The sequence below is a fragment of the Pecten maximus genome, chromosome 4 (assembly GCF_902652985.1).
Source record: "Pecten maximus chromosome 4, xPecMax1.1, whole genome shotgun sequence".
Taxonomy (NCBI): Eukaryota; Metazoa; Mollusca; class Bivalvia; order Pectinida; family Pectinidae; genus Pecten; species Pecten maximus.
In genome coordinates, this window is record NC_047018.1 from 786,551 (window position 1) to 799,682 (window position 13,132).

Below are 13,132 nucleotides of genomic sequence, written 5' to 3' on the forward strand. Positions count from 1 at the left end.
TATAACAAGGTTTTACTGTATTGTGTCAGTATAACAAGGTTTTACTGTATATATAGTGTCAGTATAACAAGGTTTACTGTATATATTGTGTCAGTATAACAAGGTTTTACTGTATAGATAGTGTCAGTATAACAAGGTTTTACTGTATAGATTGTGTCAGTATAACAAGGTTTTACTGTATAGTGTCAGTATAACAAGGTTTTACTGTATATATAGTGTCAGTATAACAAGGTTTTACTGTATATATAGTGTCAGTATAACAAGGTTTTACTGTATAGTGTCAGTATAACAAGGTTTTACTATATAGTGTCAGTATAACAAGGTTTTACTGTATAGATAGTGTCAGTATAACAAGGTTTTACTATATAGTGTCAGTATAACAAGGTTTTACTGTATTGTGTCAGTATAACAAGGTTTTACTGTATACATAGTGTCAGTATAACAAGGTTTTACTATATAGTGTCAGTATAACAAGGTTTTACTGTATAGTGTCAGTATAACAAGGTTTTACTGTATAGATTGTGTCAGTATAACAAGGTTTTACTGTATAGATTGTGTCAGTATAACAAGGTTTTACTGTATAGATTGTGTCAGTATAACAAGGTTTTACTGTATACATAGTGTCAGTATAACAAGGTTTTACTGTATAGTGTCAGTATAACAAGGTTTTACTGTATAGATTGTGTCAGTATAACAAGGTTTTACTGTATATATAGATTGTGTCAGTATAACAAGGTTTTACTGTATACATAGTGTCAGTATAACAAGGTTTTACTGTATAGTGTCAGTATAACAAGGTTTTACTGTATAGATTGTGTCAGTATAACAAGGTTTTACTGTATAGATTGTGTCAGTATAACAAGGTTTTACTGTATATATAGTGTCAGTATAACAATGTTTTACTGTATAGATTGTGTCAGTATAACAAGGTTTTACTGTATAGTGTCAGTATAACAAGGTTTACTGTATATATTGTGTCAGTATAACAAGGTTTACTATATAGATTGTGTCAGTATAACAAGGTTTTACTGTATAGATTGTGTCAGTATAACAAGGTTTTACTGTATAGATTGTGTCAGTACATCAAAACATAATTGAAGGTTATATAAATGAGTTGGATGCGACCAATGGGGTCTGAGTATTGGGGTCCTGAAAGGGAAACTTTGCTGTAATTTTGCTCTAAAACTCTTCTCCTCCTTAGCCTTTTCTGTGGATTACAACCAAATTTTATGTGACACATCCTTGAGGGAGGCCAGTCTTATTTTATATGAATGAGGCTGGTTTGACCTCTGGGGACAGAGAGGTCAAGCCGCAAAAGGAAACTTAGCCTTAGCTTTAAAACACTACTCCTCCTTGATACCTTATTGGATTACAATCAAATTTGACTTCAAACATCATAAGGGGATCGCAATCATAATTAATATAAATGAGTCGGGTCCGACCCCTGATTATAGAAGCTGCCCTTCTATCCCCAAAAGAAGAACTTAGATGAAATCTTTCTTTAAAATGCTTAGCTCTTCCTTAATGCCTTAATTGATTAAACAGTATTTAGTATGAAACATAATTTGGAAAGGGCAATCATAATTTACATAAATGAAGCTGGTCAGACCCCTGGGGACAGAATTGGGAAAGGGCAATCATAATTTATATAAATGAAGCTGGTCAGACCCCTGGGGACAGAATTGGGAAAGGGCAATCATAATTATCCCCTCGCGACGAAAGTCGGGGAGGGGATATAGCGTTCCATTCGTACGTAAGTACGTACGTAGTACGTATGTTCACTGTTTGTCAGCGCTCTTGCGACTTCATTTTTGAATGGATTCTGACCAAACTTCATATATGGGTCCAGCATGGGAATACCTCGAATGAGTTCGTGTTTCAGGGTGCCAAGGTCATGCAAGGTCACCGTTACTATTTATAGAAAATCTTTGTCAGCACTCTTGCGACTTCATTTTTGAACGGATCCTGACCAAACTTCATATATGGGTCCAGCATGGGAATACCTGGAACGAGTTTGGGTTTCAGGGTGCCAAGGTCAAGATTAAGGTCACGGTTACTATTTATAGAAAATCTTTGTCAGCACTCTTGCGACTTCATTTCTGAACGGATCCTGACCAAACTTCATATATGGGTCCAGCATGGGAATACCTCGAACGAGTTCGTGTTTTAGGGCGCCAAGGTCAAGGCCAATGTCACCGTTACTATTTATAGAAAATCTTTGTCAGCGCTGTAATGCGACTTCATTTATGAATGGACGCGAGGGGATTTGTATCGTTTGCGATGCCTTGTTTATATAAATGAAGCTGGTCAGACCCCTGGGGACAGAATTGGGAAAGGGCAATCATAATTTATATAAATGAAGCTGGTCGGACCCCTGGGGACAGAATTGGGAAAGGGCAATCATAATTTATATAAATGAAGCTGGTCGGACCCCTGGGGACAGAGGGATGAGGCCCCAAAACAATAACTTTGCTGACATTTTGCTTTAAAATGCTATTCTTCATATTAAGTGAAAATGGATAAAAACCAAATTTCTTTTGAAACATTACTTGCTGTGAACAGACAATTTATGGTGATGATGCTGGTTTGAGCCCGTGGGATTGAGGTGTGCACGTGTGTGTTGCTGTATGTGTCGGATGACTGTTTAGGCCCATGGGTCTGTTCTCTCTAATAAGGTTCGAAGTGCACCACTTCTGTAGGCTGGTCATCAACAATTCATTGTGTATATATAGTGTTGATCAGTTTTTCAAATTTTAATGCATTTTCCGTAGAAGTTCAGGGTTTTGATTTTTTTTTTTTTTTTGTTCACTTACTATTACGGAATCCTATACAGGCATTGGCAGCATGCACAAGAATGACCTGAATTTATTTATACCATATCTATTAATTTTTTTCCTTTACAGCTAACCTTTTCCTTGCGGCAATGTTCCTTAAAGAGAAGATCCGAGCTGAAAATCTCTTTGGTAAGTTGATTTTTTAGCCTTCCTCTACAAAAAGTTTTAGGTTACACATTAGTACAAAACCAAGGGAGCATACTTATGTTTTAACAGAACTGTAATTATACCTTAAAGTCAATACAATGATGGCATAATTAATATAGACAGGGACTTCTGATCAATTAATATAGACAGGGACCTCTGATCCATTAATATGGACAGGGACCTCTGATCAATTAATATAGACAGGGACTTCTGATCAATTAATATAGACAGGGACCTCTGATTAATTAATATGGACAGGGACCTCTGATTAATTGATATAGACAAGGACCTCTGATCCATTAATATAGACAGGGACCTCTGATCAATTAATATAGACAGGGACCTCTGATCAGTTAATATAGACAGGGACCTCTGATCGATTAATATAGACAGGGACCTCTGATTAATTAATATAGACAGGGACCTCTGATCGATTAATATAGACAGGGACCTCTGATCGATTAATACAGACAGGGACCTCTGATCAATTAATATAGACAGGGACCTCTGATTAATTAATATAGACGGACCTCTGATCGATTAATATAGACAGGGACCTCTGATCGATTAATATAGACAGGGACCTCGCATCAATTAATATAGACAGGGACTTCTGATTGATTAATATAGACAGGGACCTCTGATCGATTAATATAGACAGGGGCCTCTGATCAATTAATATAGACAGGGACTTCTGATCAATTAATATAGACAGGGACATCTGATCAGTTAATATAGACAGGGACATCTGATCAATTAATATAGACAGGGACTTCTGATCAATTAATAAGGACAGGGACATCTGATCAATTAATATAGACAGGGACCTCTGATCAATTAATATAGACAGGGACCTCTGATCAATTAATATAGACAGGGACCTCTGATCAATGAATATAGACAGGGACATCTGATCAGTTAATATAGACAGGGACCTCTGATCAATGAATATAGACAGGGACATCTGATCAATTAATATAGACAGGGACCTCTGGTCAATTAATATAGACAGGGACCTCTGATCAATTAATATAGACAGGGACCTCTGATCAATTAATATAGACAGGGACTTCTGATCAATTAATATAGACAGGGACCTCTGATCAGTTAATATAGACAGGGACCTCTGATCAATTAATAAGGACATGGACCTCTGATCAATTAATATAAACAGGGACCTCTAATCAGTTAATATAGACAGGGACATCTGATCAATTAATAAGGACGGGGACCTCTGATCAATTAATAAGGACATGGACCTCTGATCAATTAATATAGACAGGGACCTCTGATCAGTTAATATAGACAGGGACCTCTGATCAATTAATATGGACAGGGACCTCTGATCAATTAATATAGACAGGGATCTCTGATTAATTAATATAGACAGGGACCACTGATCAATTAATATAGACAGGGACCTCTGATCAATTAATATAGACAGGGACCTCTGATCAATTAATATGGACAGGGACCTCTGATCAATTAATATGGACAGGGACCTCTGATCAATTAATATAGACAGGGACCTCTGATCAATTAATATAGACAGGGACCTCTGATCAATTAATATAGACAGGGACTTCTGATCAATTAATATAGACAGGGACCTCTGATCAATTAATATAGACAGGGACCTCTGATCAATTAATATAGACAGGGACCTCTGATCAGTTAATATAGACAGGGACCTCTGATCGTTAATATAGACAGGGACCTCTGATCAATTAATATAGACAGGGACTTCTGATCAATTAATATATACAGGGACCTCTGATCAGTTAATATAGACAGGGACCTCTGATCAGTTAATATAGACAGGGACCTCTGATCAATTAATATAGACAGGGACCTCTGATCAATTAATATAGACAGGGACCTCTGATCAGTTAATATAGACAGGGACCTCTGATTGATTAATATAGACAGGGACATCTAATACATGTATAATCATGTCAATACTACATCCTCAAGGAAGGGGTGGGTACAATATGAATGAATGGTGGTCTGGCGTATTGCATGCACAGATACAAACAATACTAGTTGTAGGTTTTCTAATTAATTGTAATAAAACCTGTTGATTTGAGAAATAATGTTTGATTGATTTGAGAAATAATGTTTGATTGATTTGAGAAATTATGCTTGTAGTACCATATTTACTGTTGTTCTCTGTTGTGTTAAAGGTTCCGCCATGGCTGTTATTGGTGCTTTCCTCATTGTCACATTTTCATCAAAGGTTTGTATTCATATTCCCACTATGTTATTTTATTTTTATCATTTGGAGACTTTCAGCTTTGTAAAAAAAACATTAGTGAATTTTCAAACAGGATGGCAAATATAGTGTAGAATGAATCATTTTGGTGTGGAGCACTGTTTGGCCAACTATTTTTAGGTAGAAGTCATATGGGAATGCATTAGATTGCTAATCTACTGTACCTTGCAGTATGACAGGGCCATTATCAGTAATTGGAGTATCATTTTGTCAATGAATTGGTTCTCCAGGGTTCATTTAGGTACAATCTTGATGGCATAGAAGACTGGATTCTGAAAAATCATTCTTAATATATTTCTTTAATACATGATAATTTTTTTGGTGATTTTGGTATATTGGCCACAACGATTTTATCATTATATCCTTTCAGTCAGTTAGATTAGCTACTTTGTGATCCTGCATGAAGCTAACCAATATCACACTACATTACATAGAGTTCACAGAGATAATTGGATTTCTTAGAAAGAGCAGGCAACCACCTTGAGGTTGTTAAAGGGTTACTAAAATAGATCACAGCAATTCAGTAGAACTAATTACCAACCCAGAAATACTAGTGGCCACAGAATTGTAACAAATTACTGTTAAAATGTGCTGTATATCAATTAACAGTGTATTACAATGTAGCAAATTACTGTTGAATATGTGCTGTATATCTATTAAAATTGTATTACAATGTAACATGTTGCTGTTAAAATGTGCTGTATATCAATTAAAAGTGTATTACAATGTAGCAAGTTACTGTTAAATATGTGCTGTATATCAATTAACAGTGTATTACAATGTAGCAAATTACTGTTGAATATGTGCTGTATATCTATTAAAATTGTATTACAATGTAACATGTTGCTGTTAAAATGTGCTGTATATCAATTAAAAGTGTATTACAATGTAGCAAATTACTGTTAAATATGTGCTGTATATCTATTAAAATTGTATTATAATGTAACATGCATGTTACTGTTAAAATGTGCTGTATATCAAATAACAGTGTATTGCAATGTAGCAAATTACTGTTAAATATGAGCTGTATATCTATTAAAATTGTATTACAATGTAACATTACTGTTAAAATGTGCTGTACACTTTGTATCTATTAACATTGTATTACAAATATAACTCCACTATGGTGTGGACCAGCATTGTTACACTTTCCATCAAGGTCACTTATACTAAAAATAGAACATTGTTTTCTGTAGTAACTTCAGTTAACACCGAGCTTCTTTACTAGAACTCATTACTTGGAATTGTTTCTCAGATCTGAAAGTCTGAGGTCAAGGTCAACAAAAACAGGTATTTGTACAGGAACTTGGGTTCCTTAATTAGGCCCATTAAACTCCAATGTTAATATGTTTAATGAGATGCATTCTACCCCAGATTTGGTTTATTTGTCTCTTTATAATAATTCCTCTACAAATCGACTAAAGGTTTCCTCGCTGTACATCTTGTACGTATGTTAATAACATTAAAGTTTGTCAGCGCTTTAAGGCTTCATTCCTCAAGGAATTTTACTTCACACAATTACAAAGGACAATAATATCTTCAGGGCTGTCGGGTCAAGGTCAACGTTACAATTTTTTAGCTCACCTGGACCAAATGTCCAGTGAGCTTATGCCATGGCGCAGTGTCCGTCGTCCATCAACATTTGTTTTAAATCGCTACTAGTCATAAAAAACTTTGGTTTTAACACCTGACACCTAAATAGTGCTTTGGAAACTATAACTGGGCAGGTAAACTATAACTGGGCAGGTCAGAACATGTGTAACCTACCCATCTGCTAAGGTGCCATTAGATGGAACCTGCCAAGCCTATGAGGTGATTGGCTCACGAGACAAATCTTCTTCCTCAAGCAGAGGGGTCCCCAAGGTCCAATTCCCCCATCTTAACATGCCATACTTGGCTAAACAAAGCAGGCAGCCAGAAGAGGATGAAAAGGGACCTCAGGATGACCTAAAACATGCATATATACATATGGCAGCCTGACATGAATGACCTTTACACCCTCCCATCTTATTATACTATATTAATTACTTACATTTTATTGATTACTGTTGTAGACAGAGACTGTACGGGGAGGTGAAGAGCTCAACACTGCTGTCACACAGGTGTCCTTCATAGTTTATATTGTAAGTATTCCTTACACTTTGTGTATATTGTCAACGTACATCATTGTGTATATTGTCAGTGTCAGTCATTGTGTAGATTGTCAATGTCAGTCATTGTGTAGATTGTCAATGTCAGTCATTGTGTAGATTGTCAATGGCATTGTGTAGATTGTCAATGTCAGTCATTGTGTAGATTGTCAATGTCGGTCATTGTGTATATTGTCAATGTCAGTCCTTGTGTAGATTGTCAATGTACATCATTGTGTATATTGTCAATGTCAGTCATTGTGTAGATTGTCAATGTCAGTCATTGTGTAGATTGTCAATGTCAGTCATTGTGTAGATTGTCAATGTCGGTCATTGTGTAGATTGTCAATGATAGTCATTGTGTAGATTGTCAATGATAGTCATTGTGTAGATTGTCAATGATAGTCATTGTGTATATTGTCAATGTCAGTCATTGTGTAGATTGTCAATGTCAGTCATTGTGTAGATTGTCAATGTCAGTCATTGTGTAGATTGTCAATGTCAGTCATTGTGTAGATTGTCAATGATAGTCATTGTGTAGATTGTCAATGATAGTCATTGTGTATATTGTCAATGTCAGTCATTGTGTAGATTGTCAATGTCAGTCATTGTGTAGATTGTCAATGTCAGTCATTGTGTAGATTGTCAATGTCAGTCATTGTGTAGATTGTCAATGTCAGTCATTGTGTAGATTGTCAATGTCAGTCATTGTGTAGATTGTCAATGTCAGTCATTGTGTAGATTGTCAATGTCAGTCATTGCGTATATTGTCAATGTCAGTCATTGTGTAGATTGTCAATGTCAGTCATTGTGTTGATTGTCAATGTCAGTCATTATGTACATTGTCAATGTCAGTCATTATGTACATTGTCAATGTCAGTCATTGTGTAGATTGTCAATGTCGGTCATTGTGTATATTGTCAATGATAGTCATTGTGTAGATTGTCAATGTCGGTCATTGTGTATATTGTCAATGTCAGTCATTGTGTATATTGTCAATGTCAGTCATTATGTATATTGTCAATGTCGGTCATTGTGTATATTGTCAGTGTCAGTCATTGTGTAGATTGTCAATGTCAGTCATTGTGTAGATTGTCAATGTCAGTCATTGTGTATATTGTCAATGTCAGTCATTGTGTAGATTGTCAATGTCGGTCATTGTGTAGATTGTCAATGTCGGTCATTGTGTAGATTGTCAATGTCGGTCATTGTGTAGATTGTCAATGTCGGTCATTGTGTAGATTGTCAATGTCGGTCATTGTGTAGATTGTCAATGTCGGTCATTGTGTAGATTGTCAATGTCGGTCATTATGTAGATTGTCAATGTCAGTCATTGTGTAGATTGTCAATGTCGGTCATTGTGTATATTGTCAATGTCTGTCATTGTGTAGATTGTCAATGTCAGTCATTGTGTATATTGTCAATGTCAGTCATTGTGTAGATTGTCAATGATAATCATTGTGTAGATTGTCAGTGTCAGTCATGGTGTATATTGTCAATGTCAGTCATTGTGTAGATTGTCAATGATAGTCATTGTGTAGATTGTCAATGATAGTCATTGTGTAGATTGTCAATGTCGGTCATTGTGTAGATTGTCAATGTAAGTCTTTGTGTATATTGTCAATGTACGTCATCAAATCTGTGACAGATTACATTTATATTAACACTAAAGTGTCCTATAATCGTGTTCTACGCCATCATTCTGTATGTTTTATTTACAGTGTTTGGAGCTTGTATTCCTGGTTGTGTTGTTTATGGTACTCTACTGGATGGAAATCAGGAAAGTTGTAGTGTACCTCCTCATAGCCTCCATTATAGGTACGTCATATGTCATAGCCTCCATTATAGGTACGTTATATGTCATAGCCTCCATTATAGGTACGTCATATGTCATAGCCTCCATTATAGGTACGTTATATGTCATATCCTCCATTATAGGTACGCCATATGTCATATCCTCCATTATAGGTACATCATATGTTATATCCTCCATTATAGGTACGTCATATGTCATAGCCTCCAATATAGGTACGTCATATGACATAGCCTCCATTATAGGTATGTCATATGACATAGCCTCCATTATAGGTACGTCATATGTCATAGCCTCCATTATAGGTACGTTATATGTCATAGCCTCCATTATAGGTACACCATATGTCATAGCCTCCATTATAGGTACGTTATATGTCATAGCCTCCATTATAGGTACGCCATATGTCATAGCCTCCAATATAGGCAAGCCATATGTCATAGCCTCCATTATAGGTATGTCATATGTCATAGCCTCCATTATAGGTACGCCATATGTCATAGCCTCCATTATAGGTACGCCATATGTCATAGCCTCCATTATAGGTACGCCATATGTCATAGCCTCCATTATAGGTACGTCATATGTCATAGCCTCCATTATAGGTACGCCATATGTCATAGCCTCCATATAGGTACGCCATATGTCATAGCCTCCAATATAGGCAAGCCATATGTCATAGCCTCCATTATAGGTACGCCATATGTCATAGCCTCCATTATAGGTACACCATATGTCATAGCCTCCATTATAGGTACCTCATATGTCATAGCCTCCATTATAGGCAAGCCATATGTCATAGCCTCCAATATAGGTATGTCATATGTCATAGCCTCCATTATAGGCAAGCCATATGTCATAGCCTCCAATATAGGTACGTCATATGTCATAGCCTCCATTATAAGTATGTTATATGTCATAGCCTCCATTACAGGTAGGTCACATCTCACAATCTCAGTTACACTACAGGTAAGCCATATCTCACAACCTTGATTACAGGTAGGTTTCATCTCACAATCTCAGTTACAGGTAAGTCATATCCACAACCTTGATTACAGGTAGGTCATATCCACAGCCTTGATTACAGGTAAGTCATATCTCACAACCTCGGTTACAGGTAGGTCACATCTCACAACCTTGATTACAGGTAAGTCACATCTCACAACCTTGATTACAGGTAAGTCATATATCACAACCTCAGTTACAGGTAAGTCACACATCACAGACTCTATTGTAGGTAAGTCACACATTACAGACTCTATTTTAGGTAAGTCACACCTCACAGGCTTTATTACAGGTAAGTCACACATCACAGACTTTATTACAGGTAAGTCACACATCACAGACTATTGTAGGTAAATCACACATCACAGACTCTGTTGTAGGTAAGTCACACATCACAGACTCTATTGTAGGTAAGTCACACATCACTGACTCTATTGAAGTTAAGTCACACATCACAGACTCTATTGTAGGTAAGTCACACATCACAGACTATATTGTAGGTAAGTCACACATCACAGACTATATTGTAGGTAAGTCACACATCACAGACTATATTGTAGGTAGGTCACACATCACAGACTCTATTGTAGGTAGGTCACACATCACAGACTATTGTAGGTAAGTCACACATCACAGACTATATTGTAGGTAAGTCACACATCACAGACTCTATTACAGGTAAGTCACACATCACAGACTCTGTTACAGGTAAGTCACACTTCACAGACTCTATTGTAGGTAAGTCACACATCACAGACTCTATTGTAGGTAAGTCACACATCACAGACTCTATTGTAGGTAAGTCACACATCACAGACTCTATTGTAGGTAAGTCACACCTCACAGAATATTGTAGGTAGGTCACACATCACAGACTCTATTGTAGGTAGGTCACAGATCACAGACTATTGTAGGTAGGTCACACATCACAGACTATTGTAGGTAGGTCACACATCACAGACTATTGTAGGTAAGTCACACATCACAGACTATTGTAGGTAGGTCACACATCACAGACTATTGTAGGTAAGGTCACACCTCACAGACTCTATTGTAGGTAAGTCACACATCACAGACTCTATTACAGGTAAGTCACACATTACAGACTCTATTACAGGTAGGTCACACATCACAAACTATTGTAGGTAAGTCACACATCACAGACTCTCTTACAGGTAGGTCACACATCACAGACTCTATTGTAGGTAGGTCACACATCACAGACTATTGTAGGTAAGTCACACATCACAGACTCTATTACAGGTAGGTCACACATCACAGACTATTGTAGGTAGGTCACACATCACAGACTCTATTGTAGGTAAGTCACACATCACAGACTCTATTGTAGGTAAGTCACACATCACAGACTCTATTGTAGGTAAGTCACACCTCACAGACTCTATTGTAGGTAAATCACACATCACAGACTCTATTGTAGGTAAGTCACACATCACAGACTCTATTGTAGGTAAGTCACACATCACAGACTCTATTGTAGGTAAGTCACACATCACAGACTCTATTGTAGGTAAGTCACACATCACAGACTCTATTGTAGGTAAATCACACCTCACAGACTATTGTAGGTAAGTCACACATCACAGACTGTTGTAGGTAGGTCACACATCACAGACTCTATAGTAAATAAGTCACACATCACAGACTATTGTAGGTAGGTCACACATCACAGACTATTGTAGGTAAGTCACACATCACAGACTATTGTAGGTAAGTCACACATCACAGACTATTGTAGGTAGGTCCGGATCACTGACTCTCTATTCAATGTTGTTACAATTAAGGATCTTGGAATGTTTGTCATGGTTATGATGCTGTTTATGGGATCACTTCAATGAGTTGTAACAGATGTGAACTAGAGAGTATACATGCTGAGACTAATAGAATCATTCACTTCTTTGGGTATGAGACTTATAGAATCATTCACCTCCTTGGGGATGAGACTAATAGAATCATTCACCTCCTTGGGGATGAGACTAATAGAATCATTCACCTCCTTGGGGATGAGACTAATAGAATCATTAACCTCCTTGGGGATGAGACTAATAGAATCATTCACCTCCTTGGGGATGAGACTAATAGAATCATTCACCTCCTTGGGGATGAGACTAATAGAATCATTCACCTCCTTGGGGATGAGACTAATAGAATCATTCATCTCCTTGGGTATGAGACTTATAGAATCATTCACCTCCTTGGGGATTAGACTAATAGAATCATTCACCCCCTTGGGTATGAGACTAATAGAATCATTCACCTCCTTGGGGATGAGACTAATAGAATCATTCACCTCCTTGGGGATGAGACTAATAGAATCATTCACCTCCTTGGGGATGAGACTAATAGAATCATTCACCTCCTTGGGGATGAGACTAATAGAATCATTCACCTCCTTGGGGATGAGACTAATAGAATCATTCACCTCCTTGGGGATGAGACTAATAGAATCATTCACCTCCTTGGGGATTAGACTAATAGAATCATTCACCTCCTTGGGGATGAGACTAATAGAATCATTCACCCCCTTGGGTATGAGACTAATAGAATCATTCACCTCCTTGGGGATGAGACTAATAGAATCATTCACTTCCTTGGGTATGAGACTAATAGAATCATTCACCTCATTGGGTATGAGACTAATAGAATCATTCACCTCCTTGGGGATGAGACTAATAGAATCATTCACCTCCTTGGGGATGAGACTAATAGAATCATTCACCTCCTTGGGGATTAGACTAATAGAATCATTCACCTCCTTGGGGATGAGACTAATAGAATCATTCACCCCCTTGGGTATGAGACTAATAGAATCATTCACCTCCTTGGGGATGAGACTAATAGAATCATTCACTTCCTTGGGTATGAGACTAATAGAATCATTCACCTCATTGGGTATGAGACTAATAGAATC

The 13,132-nt window shown here is 37.1% G+C and overlaps 1 protein-coding gene across 1 annotated transcript in view; it reads left to right on the top strand.

Moving 5' to 3' along the window:
* The window catches only part of LOC117324912 (NIPA-like protein 2), a 78,427-nt gene that overhangs the window by 48,004 nt on the left and 17,291 nt on the right, over positions 1–13,132 (top strand). Inside the window, exons 4-7 of the mRNA XM_033880751.1 lie at positions 2,904–2,963; positions 5,165–5,217; positions 7,308–7,376; positions 9,104–9,200. Coding sequence (XP_033736642.1) covers positions 2,904–2,963; positions 5,165–5,217; positions 7,308–7,376; positions 9,104–9,200 — 279 coding nt within the window. The remainder of the gene's footprint in view (positions 1–2,903; positions 2,964–5,164; positions 5,218–7,307; positions 7,377–9,103; positions 9,201–13,132) is intronic.